The following is a 20,755-nucleotide window of genomic DNA, read 5'->3' as shown; positions in this document are numbered from 1 at the left end:
GTTTCAATCAACACATTTTGTAACCTACAAAAACCGCACAGAAAACGTGCCAGTTTTAAAAAACATGGTCTCATACTGCATGTGAAATCATTTTAAAATGGCTATCCTGATACGGCCTTACGAGTAAGGCTTTGATTAAACACATACTTTAAACATTCTTAGCAGGTGATGCCCTACCAATTCTGTCACAAGGTAATAAAAAATACAACAAACATTTGTAACACACCAGAACTCAAAAATAATCTCCAAAATAAATGTGGGACACAATATTGATAAAAAAACAATATACTCATAGAAGGAGGGGGGCCAGGCCCTTGTATGAGGTGGGTGCAACACCTTAAGTCAAACAAGGGTCTTCTCCTTACAGACTTGGTACATGGAGACCACCGAGAGGAATCCACAAGGTACCTCCACCCTGTTCACCGCGCTGCGCCCACAAAGGTAATAGTACGTTTCATAGCGCATACAGTAAAGGTGGAAAGGTTGAGGTTTAATTCTCTTTTCAGAATCAGAGGTAATTCCCCGATAACGCTCCTAAAGCACTTTCCTGTTTTGAATTTCCAAAACCCCAATCAAAAGCTCAACAGTACACAAAGAGAAAACGGCGGCAAAGAGAAGAGAAGAAAAATATGACCTAAAACGATGCCACAATAATAGGGATATCAAATCACTTCAACACAACCCAAGGGACTTGACTTGATTCATAGCGCCCTTACCCCCCACAACCCTCTCTTATGCTCCCCCGCACCACAATTGTTCTTAGTCCTCATAAACTGAATGATGGAGCCAATATGGACCCTCCCAGAGTCCCCATGTCTTTAACATAATGAGCATAGCTTCCCTCTTACGGTGAGCACAATAACACATTAACACGTCCAGTGCTCTACTTCCCACATTCTGTTGCATATGCGTTTGTGCATCACACACTCAAACCCACAGTGTGTAAGGTAACTATGGTGATTTGCTTTTCTGCATCCTCGACCGCTGTGACGCAGCAGTCCTCCGATATTCTAGTGCTTAATGCTTGTCTAAACAGTCCAAGATGCTCTAAACTCATGGGGCTGGTGAACCAGAGGACGGAGACGACCTCTTAAAGTTCACAGTACCCTGGTTTGTACAATACAACATGGTGAATATGCCTTGACAATGGGGTCAACTTTTGAAGCAACTTTCTTTTATCCCACAAAGACGTAGCCATAGGAACCACTGACTGTCATTTAAATAAACAAATAAATAACAATAACGAGGCGACAAGCAGCTCATTATAAACATATAAATATGAGCAAAATAGCTTATTGGAATGCCCAAGGGACCAATAAGGAGGCTTTACAGTTGCTGTGATTGTGTGACCTTGGTAATAGGTTAAATAAAATGAATAGTCACACTTGACCAATGTGTATTTCAGCACTCTGATACCATGTTGCCCATGTGACTTATCCACTGTGTGCAACGCTGCTCATTGGTTATTGATTCAGTGTGACGCAAAAAAACATTACATATTTCTCCTACCATCCTGAGCCACAAAACTAAATAAAAAACACTCAAAAAGATGAATGACACTAGCGTGGTTATTCACCATTTTCACTGGCCAGCCCCGATGCAGGGCTGTGGCCAATGGCCATATAATACAGGAGTTCCCCGTGGTCAGTGGGATGAGTTTAACAGTAGCTTGTGTGGGGTTGTACCCATATATATATATATATATATATATATATATATATATATATATATATATATATATAAATCATCGGCTGTAAGTCGGAGCTCAAAAGGTCGAACCCACTTTCTGAGCTTTGGTCAAAATTCTGTGCTTTCTCTGCAACAATACATAAATAAAGGGCGAGGATAAGTGGATGAGTTTGATTGAAACACTTTCTTGATTTGAGCGTATCTTTAGACTAGCCACTTAACAGCCTGTCCATGCTACATGGCCCCAGGAAGGAACAACTAGAGAGCTTGGTAACCTGCACCAAAAAGCCTCATCGCTCTGCCTAGGACGGTCCCCAGAACATATAGAAAGTCTGTAAAGGGCATATTTTGCCTAGTAAAGTGGCAATCTGTTTTGTAATTCATTAATAAAATTCAGAAATTATTTCCATTTAAGTTGAATAAAAGTACCAATAATACAATTAAGCCTGAGCTCGTAAAACTAAGGCATTTTCGCATGATTATAGTCATGAGCTACGCAAGTTGGGCACCAAAGGTATAAGAGAGAACATGTGTGAGGGCTTGTGTTTCATGAGCAGAGAACAGTGTGTTGGACAATGCCTTCAGAATCTGGAGCATACTGCCCCCTGGAAGGAGGGGATTGGTACTGCGGTCTGCAGTCCACCTCTTCCTATTTATCACGCATAATTGCTCCTGGACACACACAGACATAGACACACACGTGTACACAGCTTCAACGCCATCCCAAATGGCCGCAAAGAGGAGAGTTCCACACACGTGAAATTGTTCGATGCACAGTGTTGCCATGCAAGTCCCCAAGGCACGTCAGTTTATACCTCATGTTTATAGAGATGCCCAGGTGCATGTGTGTGCAATGTAATTCAATGTGGTTTAATGTAAGCATCTGATGCCATGGCAATGGTGCATGTCATCCCCTCGTGTGTGTGTGTGTGTGTGTGTGTGTGTGTGTGTGTGTGTGTGTGTGTGTGTGTGTGTGTGTCTATGACCCTAAGTCGGGCAGAGGTCCGGCCTCGTGGGGCTGCTGTATCTGGTCCTGTCGGCCCTTCTCCTCTACCCTGTCCCCAAGGTCCATTTCTGGGTGGTCTTCCTCGGCAGAAGGGTGCGTGGCTGTGTCTTCACAGTACACACACTCCTGGATTGCGGAAACCACACACACACTTAGATCAGTACACCGATTGCTTCCACCTCTACAGAAACATGAGTAGTTGTACAAAGTTGTGTTTGTTTCCCCTTCACTTTTTGTGAGTTAATCAAGCAGTGAGCTAGCTAACCTTCATCGTTTCAGAAGGGTGATTATCCTGATAGCAATTTGTACTAATGTGCACAACAACCCTGTTGATGTTTAGGGGCCGGTTTGGAAGAGGTCTTTGTTGTTGTTGTTTTGTTCAATAATCAGAAAATGTCAATATATATCACTATTCATCCTCTTATCTGTTGGAAATCCAACAACTGAGGGCCATCTTAATGATTCAAACCATTTTTCTATATATCTTGGCATAAATTAAGTACTTATGAATGAATGGCTGTCTTCATCTACATGGGACTTAAATAGAAGTTAATCAAATTCTCATAATAAAAAAAAAGGTAATCTTAATCTCCACGTGCCCCCCCCCCTCTCCGATAAGATGCAGGGTCTCACCTTGACATTGATGGTGGAGGGCAGGCCCCCCCTCCTCATCCAGGGGTGGTCCTCCACCAGCTCCCTCCACTGCTCCGACGAGAAGCACGGCTGGCTCTTCTGCATCAGCCTCAGCCGCTCTTTGTCCTCCCGCAGAACCTTCTGGATGTCTCTGGACACACACAGACACAGACACAGACAGACAGACAGACAGACAGACAGACAGACAGACAGACAGACGGAGGATATTTAGAAACATCGACAAGGGCCCAGGTATGAATCCGAGTTGCCAAGGAAACTAAGAGGCTCTATTGCTAATGCCTTAAAAGGAACCTATCCTCAACTGACCCTGAATTGATTTCACTTGATGCAAAATAAAAAACAGGGCCCTTTAGTTATAGTTTGGTTATACATTCATCCTTTGCTTGTTTAAATCAAATAATGCCACGTGGTATGGTTTCACTTATTAATTTCACATTTTCCCAACCTTTGAGCAATTTCAACAATCATTCTCATCCTGCTAATGAAGGAATTGGCACATTTATTTTGGAAATTTGGAAATGAATGAACAAATACAATAAATTGTTCTATCGGCCAGTCTGGTGGGTGTGTTCTCTCCAAAGCCACCTCCCCTCACCTGGAAGGCATCTGGTAGGTCATCATGACCTGGTCGCCAGTGTTGGCCCCCAGGAACCACAGGGGTTCCTGCAGCCTCTCCCGGTCCCCCGGAGCAAGGGGCCGGCCGGCCTCCGAGCCGGCCTCGCCCCGCAGCTTGGCCCTGGCCTTTACCCTGGCGTCGGGCCCCAGGGAGTCCACGCTGCCAAAGTACTTGCTAGTGTTGCGGCTTCCTGTGGAGAGCAGGAGGAGCCATGAGTTTAAGAACATGTGGGGGATCAGAGACAGGCATTGGAAAGAAAAATATGGAAAGGTTTTTTTTTTTTAATACATCTTGTATCCAGTGTTAATTAATGCATTTTACATTTATTTTAATTTAATGTAATTCCCTTGGTTGTTTAGTGAGGAACCCACCATGTAAATACTCTACTGAAGACTAATGGCTCTGGGATTGTTAACACAATTGTGCATGCATTGTATTGCCTTTGTTGAAAGAAAAAGGAGAATCTCAACAATAGCCCAAAACGAAACAGGTAAAATAGTGGTCCATTACTGGTGCAGTTTCAGCGCCCACATGTGTAATAGTCGTTAAGTCAGGACCAAAATGTAAAAAAAGTCATTCCTAATATTGCAATGATGTACATTCATGGCTTTCTCTCTAAGAATCAAGGTTTGACTGACTGACTGACTATACGCGCACACACACACACACACACACACACACACACACACACACACACACACACACACACACACACACACACACACACACACACACACACACACACACACACACACACACACACACACAGGGTTAATGACTGACCAGTTCTGCTCCCGGATGCCCCGCTCGCTGAGGTCCTGCAGCCGTTGGACCCGGAGCCCGAACCTGACCCGGACCCCACCCCCGACCTGGAGCCCGAGCCAGAGCCCCTGGAGCCGGAGCTCCTGGAGCCGGAGCTCCGGGAGCCAGACCCGGACTCCAACCCCGACCGGGAGCCTGACCCGGACCCTGACCCGGAGCCCATGGAGCCGGAGCTGGCCGAGCCGGTCCCGGAGCGGGAGTCCTCCTGCAGCAGGAGGTCCAGCAGGTCGCTGGAGGTCAGGTTCCCGTCGCTCTGGGCCTCGTCCTCAGGCGACTCCTCCTGCGAGCACAAGGAGAGAGAGCGACCGTCAGAGACGCACCCCCGTACACAACGCACTACAACCACACCCTCTCACTCTCTCAAGTGGCTAAGGTGCTCCACCCTGCGAGGACGCTGGATTAGACTCCCTCTCGTCAGCCTTTACGTGTCGGGCCAAATCAGCGTCCTATGGGGAACTATGTGATCTACCGGATCGACGGCTGTAAGAAAATGGTTCATGCAACCAAATGCCAAGTCCTTTTTGAAAGAGCCTCGGCCAAGTAGAAAACTTTCCAGATGGTTCTGTATGACAAACCAAGTGGGGCATGCGGGTTAAAAAACTGTCGCACAGCTCACTAAACGGACAGCTTGCTCAATAAGAATTGTGTTACTCTATTTCTCCTCTGTTTCTCTTCTGTGCACAAAAATGGTTCAATCCACTTCAAACACTATCACTCCCCAGTTGGATTTGAGAACTGGGATAAACGTTTTTTTAAATGGAAAGAAATGAGTTACTTTTATATTTATTATTGTGTTGAAAGAGCTAGTCCAGAAGCCCTTTGATTGCCTCTCCACAACACTGCCCCACTGAACATGAATCCTGGTCTCACCTGATGGAGGTCCTCGGCGGGGGCCACGCCCATCTCTCCGCACACGGGGGGCCCCGGTCCGGCCGGCGGCCCTGCGTTCGGCCGCTCCGCTGAGCGCTGTCTCTCCTCCATGCTCAGCAGGTTGAGCTGCAGCGGCGAGCTGCAGCGCGACTCAAAGAGCGGGGCCGGTGAGGCGGGGGGCTCGCGGCCGGCCGACGCAGGCGTGGAGGAGCGCGACGCTGCCCCGTCCCGGGGGTCCGGGACCGTCGGGGTCTCCGCGCGCATGGCGTAGGCAAAGGGCCTGGCCGGGTAGGGGGCCTGCGTCACAAACTGGGTCTGGACGCCAAAGGACGCCTGGGGAGCCAGGGAGAGGTGCGGCTGGGGGCTGTAGGCGGGCTGCGTCTGAAAAGGCTGCGGTGTGGAGGCGTAGGCCGCCTGCGGGGCCTGGAAGGTGGGCTGGGGGAGGAAGGCCGGCTGGGGGAGGAAGGGCGGCTGGGGGAGGAAGGGCGGCTGGGGGAGGAAGGGCGGCTGGGGGAGGAAGGCCGGCTGGGGGACGAACGCGGGCGGGGGGACGAACGCGGGCTTGGGGACAAACGCGGGCGGGGGGACGAACGCAGGCTGGGGGATGAAGGCCGGTCTGGGGGCGAAGGGCTGGGGCGCCAGGGTGGCGTAGGGGGCCTGCGGCTCTATGGGGTAGGCAGGCTGGTAGGCCGTCTGGGCGGTGTACGCCGGCTGGGGCTGCGTCTGCTCAGGGAAGAAGGCCGGACTCGGGGCCGCGGCCATCTGGCCCATCGGAGCCATCTGAGGGAACAGGTAGTTGGGCAGCACCAGCGTCACCACAGGCGCCACGATGGGAGCCGCGAAGGGCGTGGCGGTGGGAGGAGCCTGGCTGCTCTGGACCTCAGCGAAGCCGCCGGAGAGGGAGGTTTCCGGGCAGGCCGACCGGGCTGGGGCGGCGGCGTACACGGAGAGCGGGTAACCCGGAACCAGGGCCGGGTACGAGACGCTGAACGCCGACTGGGAGGCCTCCGACGGTGACCAGGACGTCTGGTTGAGGCCCTGCAGAGGGGGGCGGGGCTTGCGGTCGGACATGGCGCTGTCCGACGAGTCGGGAGGCTTCATGCGGGGCTTTTTTGACTTCTTGTTCCGGCCGCCCTTCCTGGTGCCGGGCTCGGGCCGGCCGGCGCCCTGCTTGTGTGGCCCCCGGGCCCCTGAGGACTCTGCAGGGCGGAGACGATATTCAGCGTGAGTTACCACCTCCTGCCACGTCTAATTTCATTGCATGCGTTGTCCCATTCATTGTACCATCTCTGGTATGTGTTGTGCTACATGCTAACTGCTACATGCTACAGATGTAGGACTTATCGATGAGGTTTGGAACTGATTATAGGAATGTATTTTTTCTTCTACCGCACCGAATACTTTGTCCAATACTAAGACGATGAGGTCAGATACAACGATTACACCGCAATGAAACATGGCTGCACATAAACACCATGCATTCCGACGGTTGCTCAAGGGCGCTACCTTCGGCGTTGGTGGCCCGGCGGTGGCGGTGCAGGTAGGTGGAGCAGTCCTTCTGGAAGGTGTGGGCGTCGCCGAGCTCCCGGCAGCGGGTCAGGAAGGCCTGCTCCTCCTTCTGGGTGTGCGCCGCCAGCACCTGCTTGGTGAGGCCGAGGCGCCTGTAGGCCTCCTTCTCCTGGCTGGGCGGGGACTCCACCACGCTGGCGGGCGGGGGAGGGGGCGCAGGGCTCTCCACCACGTCCTCGATGATCTCTGAGGGAGGGTGGGGGGGCAGGGTGCATGGAGGGGTTAGACACAGTCGCATAAGGCAATCCCATTTTTCACATGGATTAAAAGGTAATGTCAAATGTCTGCATGGTGGCTAGTCTTGTCATGATTATTATACAACAAATAATTCACCCACAAACAGGCCATATTGAGGGTGTGGAGCATGGGGTGTGTGCGGGCATGGGGGGGGGGGCAAGGGGGAATCACCAGATTCGGGCTGGAGCTTCTTGTCCCCCACGTGGACGATGGTGCTGCTGTAGCTGCACTGAGAGGTGATGGACACCACGCTCTCCGCCTTGCAGGCCAGGGGGAGGGCCGCCAGAGGCTTCTTGGGGCCCTTCATGAAGGGGGGCCCTGGGCGAGCGTTGAACATCATGGAGCCTGGATGGAGGGACAGAGATGAGTTGTACATCTGAATAACGATTGGTAAATAACTAAAAATACTAACACAATGTCCAACTTTTCATCATGAAGAATGGGATTTTGTGAGGATATGATTTTATTGATAACATTATTGAAATCACTATCGATCGGCATTGCCTACAGACATTTCAAGATTTTTTTTATCTGCAAGCAAGCAAATAATAAACATTGCATCTTTAACTGTAAAAATGTATGATTTTAAAAGCCCAAACATGTTTGAGGTGTGTGCAGCACGTGGCTCGGTGGGCTGATCTGCGTGGGCCTACCTTGGTGGGTGTCATGCGGGCCTTGGAAACCGTTCTCCGAGCCCTTCTTTTCCTCGTCGGAGGAGGAGGGGGTGTGGGAGGAGAACTGATACTTCCTCTTCACCGTACCGGGAATGTTGCAGTTCTCCAGGTACCTGGGAGAAGACGAAGTCCCAGGAGAGAAGGATTTAGGATAAGACACACACACACACACACACACACACACACACACACACACACACACACACACACACACACACAACAGCAGCCTGGATTCATAAAACGCTGGACTGCAACAGTGGTTGGATGGCCTTACCTGATGACACTGTCGAGGCAGCTGATCTGCTGGTAGGAGTAAACGCTCTGGTCTTTACAGGGGAGGTCCTCCATGCTGGCTGCAGTACTGTCCTTGGCCACCAGGTCATTCAGACGGACCAGGGGATTCGTCAGTGCAGCCGGAAAGGATGCTGGTGAGCGATAAAAACAAGACATGGAACACATTTTAACTCGAGCAGTGAACAAAAACCATGGTCTAACATTTATTTTAACTTTATTCCACACTTAATGATTATGCAACTCTGTGTGGTTCCAAACACCAAGAACCAAAATGACACACCTAGAACATAACGTCTAACATAATCAACCATCCACTCAAATACCGTATACATCACAGATGGCGGTCAAAGAAAAGGTGCGACAAAAGAAAACGCTTAAAATTCAACGTCTGAGAAAGCACCAAACATGGATGTGTCCGGCCGGACTGCCACTCACCATCAGCGGCCTTCAGCCTCTGCTCGGGCCTGGGGGTCCAGGGCGCGGGTGGCTGCAGGCACACCTGGGGGTCCTGGTTCTTCAGCATGGTCACCCCCTTGCAGATATCCTGGAAGGTGCGCGGCTTGGCCCGCGCCGTCTCTTCCTCTGTGGCGGTGGCGGGGCCTCCAGCAAGGGCCCCCGTGCTGTCGCTGGTCGAGCCCGCGCTCAGCAGCTGCTCATGGGAGCCTTTGCTCCCGTGGCTCCCGTAGCCGCTGGAGCCCATGTGGTGCACCGGCTGGGCGGAGGAAGGGTGGCGTTAGAAGTTGTGAACTGCATAGTGGGTAAAAAAACTAAAGAAATAAGGGGATTTTTTTGGTTGTGTGTGTGTGTGTGTGTGTGTGTGTGTGTGTGTGTGTGTGTGTGTGTGTGTGTGTGTGTGTGTGTGTGTGTGTGTGTGTGTGTGTCATTTTTGTAAGTGTACCTGCAGCAGCGCTCGATGGACCTGCTCACTGATTTCCTGGATGTCAGAGTCCATGATCTTTCCTCCGTGGAACGCCGGTGCATCAAACACGTCCTCATTCACGGGACCCCTGGAAAACACAAATCAATATTAACATTTTCCCATGTCCAAAACACTAATTTCCAAGTCAAAACAATAACAACAATTGTCTCACACAAGGTACATTATTTGTGTGTGTGTGGGTGCGTCAAACAGGTCAAAGGTAAGAAGGATCTCTTTTTTTTCTTGTAAATATCAACGGCAACTCTCATCCCATCAATTCAAATGTAGTATTCCAACTCCATTCAACTATGTGAATATACAATATTTATTATGTACATTTGGCTTCTACAAATTTGCATACATTTTTAATGCATGCATACACGTTGTCGAGGGCACGTTGTGTTGACAACGGTGTCGAAACTAGGCTATCAAAAAGCATGGCGTGGAGGTGTCACTCATCGTTCACGCCTGCACGTCGGCCTCATGTTAACATGAATCTCTGTCTGTTTGCGGCGTCTGTGCGGCATCTGTGTGTGTTTGTGTGGGTCTGTGTGTGCGCGCCTTAACACCACTCACATGCGGACTTTATGGCGGCCGATCACAAAGGACACCTTGCGGCTCCAGGGGTTGACGAAGCTGGACCAGCTGGTGTCGATGGTCACGTACTCGCCATTCTTGGCGCGGAAGCGCGTGGACGAGTGGTCGAAGGGCTGGCCGGCGAACTGCAGGACTGGAGGAGAAGGAAGAGTTTGTTTATAAAAGCATTCACACAAGTTTGACCCTGAAAACACACCCATTCACACTGACACTCTTGGAAGTGTTTTTACACGCATTTACATATGATGAATCTCGAAGGGGTGGTTGTTGTGGGATTTTGCGCTGCGTTCATGATCGTTTTTACTGGATGCACGAAACACGGAAGGGAGGGACGAGCTGGCTCTGTTTGTTTGGGATCTCACTTTAAATACCATCTGAAGTGACGTCACCCAGCATCGCTGATACAACCTTTAAAGGGGTGATATTATGCCAACAGGTGTGCGTGTGATTAGCCATTACGAGCAGTTTGAAAATCTGCCATCTCCTGTATTTTACAGTAGTCGTCAAGTGGGCGTGTCCACCTAGATGTATAATGGACGGATATGTCTACCAGCCTACCCCGGGGACGGTAGCAAATCATAGTCTAAGGGTGGAAAACCAGGGAGGCACTCACTCTTTTTATGTACAGCCAACATGAGAGGCCGGTCGCTGGGGTGCAGGTTGAGCAACACGGGGGTCCCGATCAGGTCCTGGGGCAGGTAGCCAAGCAGAGGGATGGCCCTGGGGTTGAGGAGGGGGAAGACATTGTTAACATTTGTCCAACCTTGACTTACTCTTTTTTCATGGAAGGATCAGCAGTTCTACTTGCCGACATCATACATAAGTAAGTAAGTGTGTGTGTGTGTGTGTGTGTGTGTGTGTGTGTGTGTGTGTGTGTGTGTGTGTGTGTGTGTGTGTGTGTGTGTGTGTGTGTGTGTGTGCGTGCGTGCGTGCGTGCGTGCGTGCGTGCGTGCGTGCGTGCGTGCGTGCGTGCGTGCGTGCGTGCGTGCGTGCGTGCGTGCGTGCGTGCGTGCGTGCGTGCGTGCGTGCGTGCGTGCGTGCGTGCGTGCGTGCGTGCGTGCGTGCGTGCGTGCGTGCGTGCGTGCGTGCGTGCGTGCGTGCGTGCGTGCGTGCGTGCGTGCGTGCGTGCGTGCGTGCGTGCGTGCGTGCGTGCGTGCGTGCGTGCGTGCGTGCGTGCGTGCGTGCGTGCGTGCGTGCGTGCGTGCGTGCGTGCGTGCGTGCGTGCGTGCGTGCGTGCGTGCGTGCGTGCGTGCGTGCGTGCGTGCGTGCGTGCGTGCGTGCGTGCGTGCGTGCGTGCGTGCGTGCGTGCGTGCGTGCGTGCGTGCGTGCGTGCGTGCGTGCGTGCGTGCGTGCGTGCGTGCGTGCGTGCGTGCGTGCGTGCGTGCGTGCGTGCGTGCGTGCGTGCGTGCGTGCGTGCGTGCGTGCGTGCGTGCGTGCGTGCGTGCGTGCGTGCGTGCGTGCGTGCGTGCGTGCGTGCGTGCGTGCGTGCGTGCGTGCGTGCGTGCGTGCGTGCGTGCGTGCGTGCGTGCGTGCGTGCGTGCGTGCGTGCGTGCGTGCGTGCGTGCGTGCGTGCGTGCGTGCGTGCGTGCGTGCGTGCGTGCGTGCGTGCGTGCGTGCGTGCGTGCGTGCGTGCGTGCGTGCGTGCGTGCGTGCGTGCGCGTGTGTGGGGGGTGGTGAAGGTGGTCCGGCTCACCTCTCATCCACGTCCTGGAACACACAGTTGGGCGTGTGTGTGGTGGTGAAGATGCGCTTGTCGGCAGGGATTCGTGGCGCTGTGGCAATGGAGGCAGGGCAATGTTTTAAACACATGATCACGGTTCTCTCTGACTTGTACAGGCTGTTGATATACTGGGGGGCTGGGGGGCGCCGAAGTCGGGGGGTTCTTGTTGGAGTGTTCACCTTCGTAGCCGGAGTGCACCCTCTCGGCCAGCAGGAGGCAGCAGAGCTGGTCCTCAGCCAGCTGGGCATCCTGCACCTTCATCAGGTAGGGCGTCATGCGGAACGGGTAGTAGCGCAGGGCCCCCTCGCGCTCCTTACCCCCACTGGTACACACACACATCGAACGAGTGAATGATGTCATTGGTTATACATATAAATGAGAGAGTGAGAGAGTGAGAGAGTGAGAGAGTGAGAGAGTGAGATTGAGAGTGAGAGTGAGAGAGATGTTAAGGAGTTAAGCTGGGGTTTGAAATATAAAGTCCAATCTTCTGAAATCAGATTCATGTTCCACATTTTGTTACAGAGGTATTTCTTTTATTACTTTTTTAAACAAAAAACACAGGGATATATTGATCCCCAAAAAGCGCCACCTGTTCATATTTTTGTAGCCATGTATCTGACCACTAGATGGCGACATAGGTCTACTATCGGCCTGACTAAGGGCCTATTGGAGATGGAAACGCTGGCCCAGCAGCTCTGATCACTCACCTAATGCGGCAGAAGAAGGACTTCTCCTGCATACACTCTGTGGGAGACGACTCTGCATTAGAGGAAGAGGGAGAATCAGAGCAGAAATAGAGCGAGAGAGAGAGAGTCAGAAATAATATCTATAATCATGGATTGAAATGGTGTCTTTCACCCAGGTGGAGGAATAGTGGGCGAGGATAATCTAGGTTAGCTCACTGAACACTGAACAGAGCTGTGTGTATCTCATACAAGTAAAGACTGTATAATGTGGCCAGCTAAAGGTTGATGGTGCCAGTATATTTGGAGCGGGGCGCAGATTTGAAACTTGGTGATTTTAATTAGTGATTGCGAGTACCACAGAGCCTACAGTTTGCACTTCAATTCAGCTTTTACTTCAAGAATCTTTAATATTTCTCTCAGATTCAAATACACAAATAGAAGTGTTCCACTGTTGTTTAGTATAAGCATGAATATTAGCAACGTCACACCCTTCAGATGGACCAGTTGGGTGATGGAGATGTATCGATGACGCGTGGGCGGGCGACATGATTATGCACCACCCTGTGTGTGTGTGTGTGTGTGCGCGTGTGTGCGTGTGTGTGAGGGGTCGGGGGGCCGTATCCTATGTGTCCCCCACGTGTTCCCCGTGCGGGAGAGACGATGGCGAAGGCGAGTGCTGACATTTGACCGTTCTGGCGCTCCCTACCTGCCAGCCTCACATGGCTGAACCCGGCTCATCCACATTTCAGGATTTGTGATTTGTTTTTAAAATTCGAATTTCACGGTAAAAGAAATCTAAAAAAACTTTTGCATCCGACCAATCTGCTCTCGGTAATTCCCACGGGCATCGGAACCACGCGTCCCAGACCCCGCAGACTTCGTACCTGCACCGGTGCACGTGCTCCACGAGGGGAGGCGGTACGGCGTGGTGAAGCTGTAGAACACGCCCACGTCCTGCGGCGTCAGGAACTCCACGAACTTGGCGTTGTGGAACACCTCCCGCTTGCAGTTGAGGATGGCGGCCGCCTGGTCCGAGATGTACACGATCCTCCCTGTGATGAGCGACACCGCCACCGCGAAGATATCCTGTTGGGACGCACAGGGAGAGGGGGGTGGGGGACCGTTAAGCTCAGTCCTTAAAGTCATTTAATTTTGCCCGATTCCTCTTTGATAAGACCCTTTTTTCCCTCGTAGCATGTCAGTAAATCAGTAAAACAGCAGACATTGTTATTGCTCCAATGGGTTTTAATTCAATAGTGTGCACAGTTTTTAAGGCGCTGGCTTTGTCTTTCAATCTCCTGTCAAAGAGTCAGGCAGCCTTTGGGAAGTAGTATTAGTAGTAGTATCCCAGCTAATCTTTCCATATCTATATCAAATCTATACATCAACAGCCAGGCGCTGTTCTTCTGAGTCAACGCTTTCGCTAAATGACTATCAGAGACCAGGATGGACTCTGAGTGACCCCCAGAGGATTCATTCAGTACAACACGAGGCTGACGGAGGGGGGGGGGGGAGGGCACGGCCGCCTGGCTCTGAGGGTGTGGACCTCATCAGGTGCAGCCGTGTTGGGGGGGATGAGGGGTGGGGCTCACCGTGTTCTTCAGTGTGTACTCAGAGGTGATGCTGTTGATCTCCTCGATGGTGTAAGATGAAACGTCGGGCCCGGGGGGCTGGCTGTCGTTGATCATCAGCATCTGGTAGTACTCCTCGTTGGCTGCAGAGCGCGCACACACACACACACACACACACACACACACACACACACACACACACACACACACACACACACACACACACACACACACACACACACACACACACACACACACACACACGTAAACATGAGGCCGACATGCAGGCGTGAACGATGAGTGACACCTCCACGCCATGCTTTATGATAGCCTAGTTTCATCGACATCGTTGTCGACACAACGTGCGCTCGACAACGTGTATGCATGTATTAAAAATAAACACATGTAATAAACACATGTATGCAAATTTGTAAAAGCCAAATGTACGTACAGAAATAGATATAGGATATACGCATGGTTGAATGGAGATGGAATACCGCAGTTGAAATGATGGCACTCTGCATCCCAAGACAAAAAACGAGATCCCTCTTACCTTTGACCTGCTTGATGCATCGCAGCGCGTACTTCAGCGTGTTGAGCGTGCTGGACTTCCCCTTGCTCCTCTTCTCAGACGGCAGGTGCATCTTCAGGTCCTTCAGCGTCTTGAACAGCTCCTTCTGCGTCTTGGCTTTGGCCGACTGTTCGCTACTGCAGGGGTCACATGGGACCAGACACACGTGCATCAGCCAACATAAACACTCTGGTTCAGTGGCCAACGCCGTCACATGCGTCGAACCACGGGGGTTTAAAGCACGGAGGGGAACGGCAGTGCCTGGTTTATACCTCAGTAGGCGGGGATGGGGATAAATGCTTTCATTGACCCTTGACCTCTAAAATATTCGAATATATGCATCAACAGCTAACATTTCTTTCGAATTTGCCGTTTGATTCCTAAAATAACACTATAATAACGTAAACCGTGGAGTAAGTGCAGAAAATAGGTTGCGAGTGCTGACCTGCAGCCGCTGGTGGACGGGTGGTCCTGTTCAGAGCTCAGCAGGCTGAAGGCGGTGGAGCTGCTGGGCGGAGACGGGCTGTGGGAGTTGGAGCTGCGAGGGGGGAACCAAAGCCCGGAGAAAGGTTATACGTTAGCCATCAGGACACGTACCACACACAATAGAAGGTGGAACCGCTGCAGGAACGGCAAGATCGTCGTCATAAAAGTGGAAATAATTGGTAATAATCGTAGGTTGTAAAGGGCAACAGCTGCAGAGAGTGCAGGTGTGTCCCCCAGGTTAGTTTCAGCATATGCATGACAGTTATGGAAATAAGCCAGGTCTATATATATATATATATATATATACACACTAGGGGTTCTGATGTAACATCAACAGTGCGATAACAGGCCGACGGCCACTGTGTTACACGAGCACGGAGGCTCTTGACTGGCCTCTGCCGCTGATACCACTACACCACTATCTCTTTTCATTCAACATCCCTGTTGATCCACAATAGCCCTCCGCTCTTACATAACTCACTCAGCTCCAGCAAGCAACACACAACAGCCCTCCGTTTCCTGTGACGTCGCAAAACATAGAGTGTGGGAAGGGATGGCTGAATTTTTAAGATCAATAAAACAAAGTCTAAAATGTTTCATAAACTTGATTGATGCCAGACATGCCTGAGTTAAGGGTATCCATGGACCTTCGGAGAAGGTCCAACTAATTATATTAAATTGATTGAATAAAAACATAGCGTCTTTTATGGAGATTCTCAGATGTTCATCATTTGTCTGCCCAAAAATACTATAAACAAATTGTATTGAAACAACTTGTAACCAGGGGGGTATACCACGAACCTCGCTGAACATACCCAGGCTTTCTTGGGAAAACCTGGCTCGACAGAGCGGCAACTCGCAATCAGAGTTAAATGGTACCACGAAGCTCACTTTAGATTCAATTAGTTGAACCAGGTTTTCCGCTTTAGGTTCAGTGCGCGTTCATGTGAAAGGGGCGTTTTTTGCGTCATTTTTCTCACCTTTACGATAGATCAAGCAGTGTATATGCGTATAAGTGAAAAGATTCTGCATATTGTCTATAAAATAACTATGCCAAATGCAGAATTGTTTGGCATTAATCCAAATAGAATGATGATGATTTAAAAATGCATAAGCACCGTCCATCCTGCCTTATTCTATCATTTAGGGAATTCACTTTAAAAACACCCTATGTTAGAAATGTATGGCATGTTATCAACCGCTGAGAGGTAGCGGCTGTAGCGTAGTGGATTAGTATAGGACCCGAACACCATCGACCGGGGTTCAGATTCGCCGGTCTATCATCATGCATTTTACCCCCATAGATGTGGTGCCAGCACGGCCTTGAAGATATGAGTTCAAGTTCGAAATAAGCACAAAAATATAATTCCATAAGCTTTAGTGAATAAGTATTCCATATGCAAGAGATTTGGGACTTTTTAAGCTTCACATAAATTCGCGTCACTTGGGAGTCAAACCCCCCGCGCAGAAATTCAAGACTGACGCGCTACCTCCACTCTAGCACTCTGTCACGGAGACACAACGCGCAACAGTAAGCATTGTCTACATAAGGTCCAAAGGACGATCAAATAACGAACACCCTCTGATGAGAATCTGTATCTCTCATGAAGAACCCCAATTTCGTTGTTTGCACAATGACAATAAAGTCTGAAATCTGAATATCGTCAGACAATGCCAAGGGATCGGTTCTCTCCCGTAAAACCCTCTGTCTCCGGAGAGACCCCTGTACGAGAAGTGCGCCGGGGTCCACGGGAACACCCACAAATGGTGACGCCATTGTCAGAGGAGGGGCTAGGAAGCTGCGCACGCCGATCTCCGGCTAGACTAAGCCGAAAAACTGCTCCCGACCAGGTTTGGTTACGAACCTAAGTCACCTTGGTGATACAGCGACGCTAAAAGAGATCGACTTTCGTGGTACAACTAACCCAGGCTTGGAGCTCAACTTACCTCGCTAACCCTCGTGGTACAGGGCCCAGGCCTTTCACAACCGTCAATATTTGTCTAGACTACATCAGTTTTATTTAAGAGCGAATCGGTGGTTGTTGTTTTAACATTAATACCTCCAGGACTAGTGGACCCTAACATAATCCATCTCAGAGATCTGATCCCATTGTCTTAGCTTAGCTCCCCCTTGAAAACATGGGTGTAGAATTAACAACTAAGAAGCTTGGTTCAGAACAACAAGCATCACTTCCGCAGCAACAGGGGCCCACTTAGCACTGGATCGATCCCATCCCACCGTGGGGCGTGTTGCCATGGTCAAGTGGCCGGCCATGTGAGGCCTACTCTGAGCACACGTCATATATATGCCATTGATATTAAAACAACTTTGGCCAAAACCCCAACCACCGTGGCCTAACACAAAGATTGAAAAAATAGAAAGAATACCACTCAATGGATCTGTTGTTTGTGCACAAATGAGTGGCTGCACATTGGATCATGATACAGAACCCATTATTAAAATCCGAGGATTTAAACCTTCCGCCCTGCCATTCTGCTTCCATTCATTTCCAGCAGGAGAGATGCACAATGTTACCCGTCCCGATACGTTGGAAGACAGGACTTCCTCAGAGTTTTCTCCACAAAGGGAGGGCCGTTTGTATTGCATGGATACAAAGACAGCCCGGCGTTGCAAGATGAGTCAGAGGCTGTGTTATGCAATGTGGGGAGAGTCAGTTATGTGGGGCTTTACAGGAGACCCTGCTTCTAATCTTACACTGCTCCAGCACTGCACAACCTGTGACACATATAGACTGTGATGATGATGTAACGCCTTAGACCTGTCTGTGAGGCTCTCCGTCTCCCTCCGGACCTGCGCACATGGACTGCCTGGTCTGAGCTTTAGCCAGTAGCTCCTATAGTCACCAATATGCTCATCTCTAATGACCAGAAGTATTGTACTATATAGGGCTGCAAGTAATGCAACTGATTGTTTCTGTGGTTGATTACTCATTTAGTTTATAAATGATCATAAACAATTACCGTCAAGTTATCAGCGGCTAAAGGGGATGTCTGGAATTGGCTTATTTTTCTCTTTCTTTTTGATTATGTATACATTTCCTGATTTGATCAACTAAACAACCTGACCATAACGGCACCATAGCCATCTCTGTCACCATTACACTCCTGAACCAGCTTCCCTTTAATGTAATACAGGTCAGAGTTCATCCTTTTTCCCAAATGGGTTTCTAGAGTTTTCACTCTAACTTCCAAATCACCTGACACTATAAAACCAAATGTTGGTGTTGGCCAGCAATGCCCTAGTCTCCAACAGTGCTAAGATAAATAAAAACCTGACTTGGAGCCAGTGACATCCAGATATGGTCCATCTTGTCAGAATCCAGGAAATGCATCGCTCTAGAACAATTCGGATGGACTAATTTCAGCAGGAGGCAGCAATGACCAGTCCAGGAGCTCCATCAACGCAAGCACTTTGAAGTTGCAGTCAATTCGCTGTAAATGAAAATTGAGTGCGTGTGTGTGTTTACCATCATGTTTTGGAGAGCGGTTTGAACGGTTTTAAAAAGTTTATATTGTCCACCCCCACAAGCCCAATGTTTTGCTGGTTTTCAATTGGCACGTTGTGTGTGTGTGTGTGTGTGTGTGTGTGTGTGTGTGTGTGTGTGTGTGTAAATGGGAAGTGGTCAAAAGGGGCTAGGTCTTTTGAGTCTACGTCAATTGACAGCTGCCCGGGTCAAAAACGATGAAATGACGTTCAGAGCTGCCATTATAATGGCTTCCACTTATCTACAGAAAACGTAATACCCTACACAGTTACAGGTTCATCCAGTGGCTGGAGGTCCATGTGTCCAAAAGGATCGTAAGCAATCGAATATAGACTAATGATTATAATCATATATCTGGAGAGGGAGATCATGTCAATGGAAGTTTATCAGTTGTTACTAGGTTCATTTGATATATTGTCACACACAAGTGCCCTGCATTGCAGAATCTGGTAAGTTAGTCTCTTTAAGCTTTACTGGTGAATCGTGGCCAATCAACGTTTTAATTTCCCCTCCTTCCGTATGACAGCAGTACCGTTGTTGTCTCTTCTGGTAACAGGAAAGCATTATTCTAATGAAGCGCAGTGTCGTCACTTCTGGACATTTAGAGCCTTGAAACACAGAGCAGGTCCCCTGCTGAGACTGCCCGCCGACTATGACTCACAGCCTCCCGAACGTCCATGCCATTACGCCTAATGAAACGCACATCCATGGCCTAGATTGCGCTCTCCCTGTGGCGTTGGGGAGACCCTGAGCTAAGCAGGGGGGGCGTCACTCACCTCTTGTTGCTTTCTGAAGTCTCTGTCAGGGCGGAGTCTTTGCCGTTTCCGCTGGAGCTGCCGACCGACTCGTTGCCTTGAGAATCGTTGCCGTGGGACTCGTTGCCATGGGACTCTGTCCCGCTTCCGCTGGAGCCGCTGCCCCCCATCTCCATGTCCTCGTGCAAGGCAGGCCGCGCCCGCTTCCTGTTGTTCTCGAGCGGCGACCCAGGCGAGGCCGGGCACTCCTGGCTGCTCTCGCTTCCCTCGGACGCCAGGCCCAGTGCCGGCTCCAGCTCGGGACGGTCCCGTCCACCGCTTCCCTCGGGGTAGCACCCGGCCATGAGGTGCAGCTGACCGATGGGGATGCAGGGGGAGCCTTCCTCCTCCTCCTCCTCCTCTTCCTCTTCCTGCGGCCGGAAGCTGACTCTCTCTTGGTTTCTTGCACGCCCGTCCGTGCTGGGGTGCAGGAAGCGCAGTGGGCTGGAGTTCTCAGACAGCAGGGGAGGTGGGGTGCACCAGTAAAGCAAGCACAGGGCTGAGGTTAGGCTGTTTTCAGCAAGGCCTCAGCACTGCAATAAGTGCTGAAGTGTAGCCGTGTTGGGAACTAAAGGGAGACAGAAACAAAACATACAGTATTAGAAACCTGACACGACGGGGCTAGCACATGGATGAGATGATCATGATTGTTTGGGGAAGCCATTATTAGGATCATATCTCCGTAGATAATCCTAATCAATAACAGGAAGTCACCCACTGGACCAAAACAAACGGCATTTGACCTGGTCAGAGCGATATGAATTGCAGCTTTAGATGGGAACAGAATTATGATTAATAATAATGAAAAGGGCAAACCATATCATGGAGGCAATCTTTTTTTTTTACCTTTCATGCAAGTACACACAAACGCACGCCACCAAATTGAAAGTTTGTGTTCCAGAACGATCAACTGTAGCCTATATTCCTAAAGGCAAAACAATTCAACCACTGTTCATAGCAGTATGGTGGTGGTGGCGGCTACTATCAGCTGACTTGATCTGATGACCTTCTGCATGTGAGCAGGCTTTCTACGAACAAACATGCAAACACATAGGCCTACCCACAGAAGCAAGCACCTGAACTAATAAACCACTGACGCTGTTATGGAAAAGCCAAACAGCCAACACAGTGAGAGTACTTTTGGACAACAGCCTATAATCATGTGAAATGGGAACAGAAGTACAGGTAAGAAAAACTTAAACCCTGAGACACAATTCTTGTCAAACTAAAGAAAAGTTTCCGAGTTTTACCATAATTAATTCACAGATTAAAAACAATGACTGGAATAGCTCTCTCTATATCTATATAGGATTTAGATATAACCCAGATAATTCCACATATATAATGGGTATGTGTTCTATACTAACTTGTACTTCCTAATATAATAGAATAAAGAACGAGACGGGCACTGTAGGTTTACTCAACGAGTATCACTGTATTCTTCTTCTACTCACTCAACCTTTATTATGTCCAT

General features: G+C 50.0%; 1 protein-coding gene across 1 annotated transcript; it reads right to left on the bottom strand.

The window, feature by feature from the left end:
* Positions 1 to 1,752: 1,752 nt before the first annotated feature.
* On the bottom strand, positions 1,753 to 19,795 carry LOC115561013 (period circadian protein homolog 2). The gene is made up of 22 exons (XM_030380785.1): positions 19,264 to 19,795; positions 14,941 to 15,033; positions 14,478 to 14,632; positions 13,946 to 14,067; positions 13,238 to 13,439; positions 12,375 to 12,426; positions 11,847 to 11,989; positions 11,641 to 11,719; positions 10,561 to 10,667; positions 9,927 to 10,080; positions 9,330 to 9,438; positions 8,867 to 9,143; positions 8,412 to 8,562; positions 8,117 to 8,250; positions 7,635 to 7,808; positions 7,164 to 7,412; positions 6,315 to 6,856; positions 5,658 to 6,146; positions 4,749 to 5,067; positions 3,945 to 4,155; positions 3,329 to 3,479; positions 1,753 to 2,821 (listed from the first exon to the last, which is right to left on the bottom strand). The coding sequence occupies exons 1-22, from the start codon at positions 19,584 to 19,586 to the stop codon at positions 2,669 to 2,671; spliced, it is 4,389 nt and encodes a 1,462-aa protein (XP_030236645.1). The 5' UTR covers positions 19,587 to 19,795; the 3' UTR covers positions 1,753 to 2,668.
* Between the last annotated feature and the right edge of the window lie 960 nt (positions 19,796 to 20,755).

The sequence above is a fragment of the Gadus morhua genome, chromosome 16 (genome assembly GCF_902167405.1).
Source record: "Gadus morhua chromosome 16, gadMor3.0, whole genome shotgun sequence".
Taxonomy (NCBI): Eukaryota; Metazoa; Chordata; class Actinopteri; order Gadiformes; family Gadidae; genus Gadus; species Gadus morhua.
Note: the sequence above shows the minus strand (reverse complement) of the source record. Positions and strands in the feature narration are given on the sequence as shown.

What these genes read in the sequence shown, in the direction of transcription:
- LOC115561013 (XM_030380785.1), bottom strand. Translation starts at nt 19,586, where the DNA reads ATGGCCGGGTGCTACCCCGAGGGAAGCGGTGGACGGGACCGTCCCGAG. An exon ending in CCTACCCCATAGAGCCGCAG is followed by an intron (nt 6,147 to 6,314) that starts GCCCCCTACGCC and finishes TTCCTCCCCCAG; the next exon opens with CCGCCCTTCCTCCCCCAGCC. An exon ending in GGCATCCGGGAGCAGAACTG is followed by an intron (nt 4,156 to 4,748) that starts GTCAGTCATTAA and finishes TGCTCTCCACAG; the next exon opens with GAAGCCGCAACACTAGCAAG.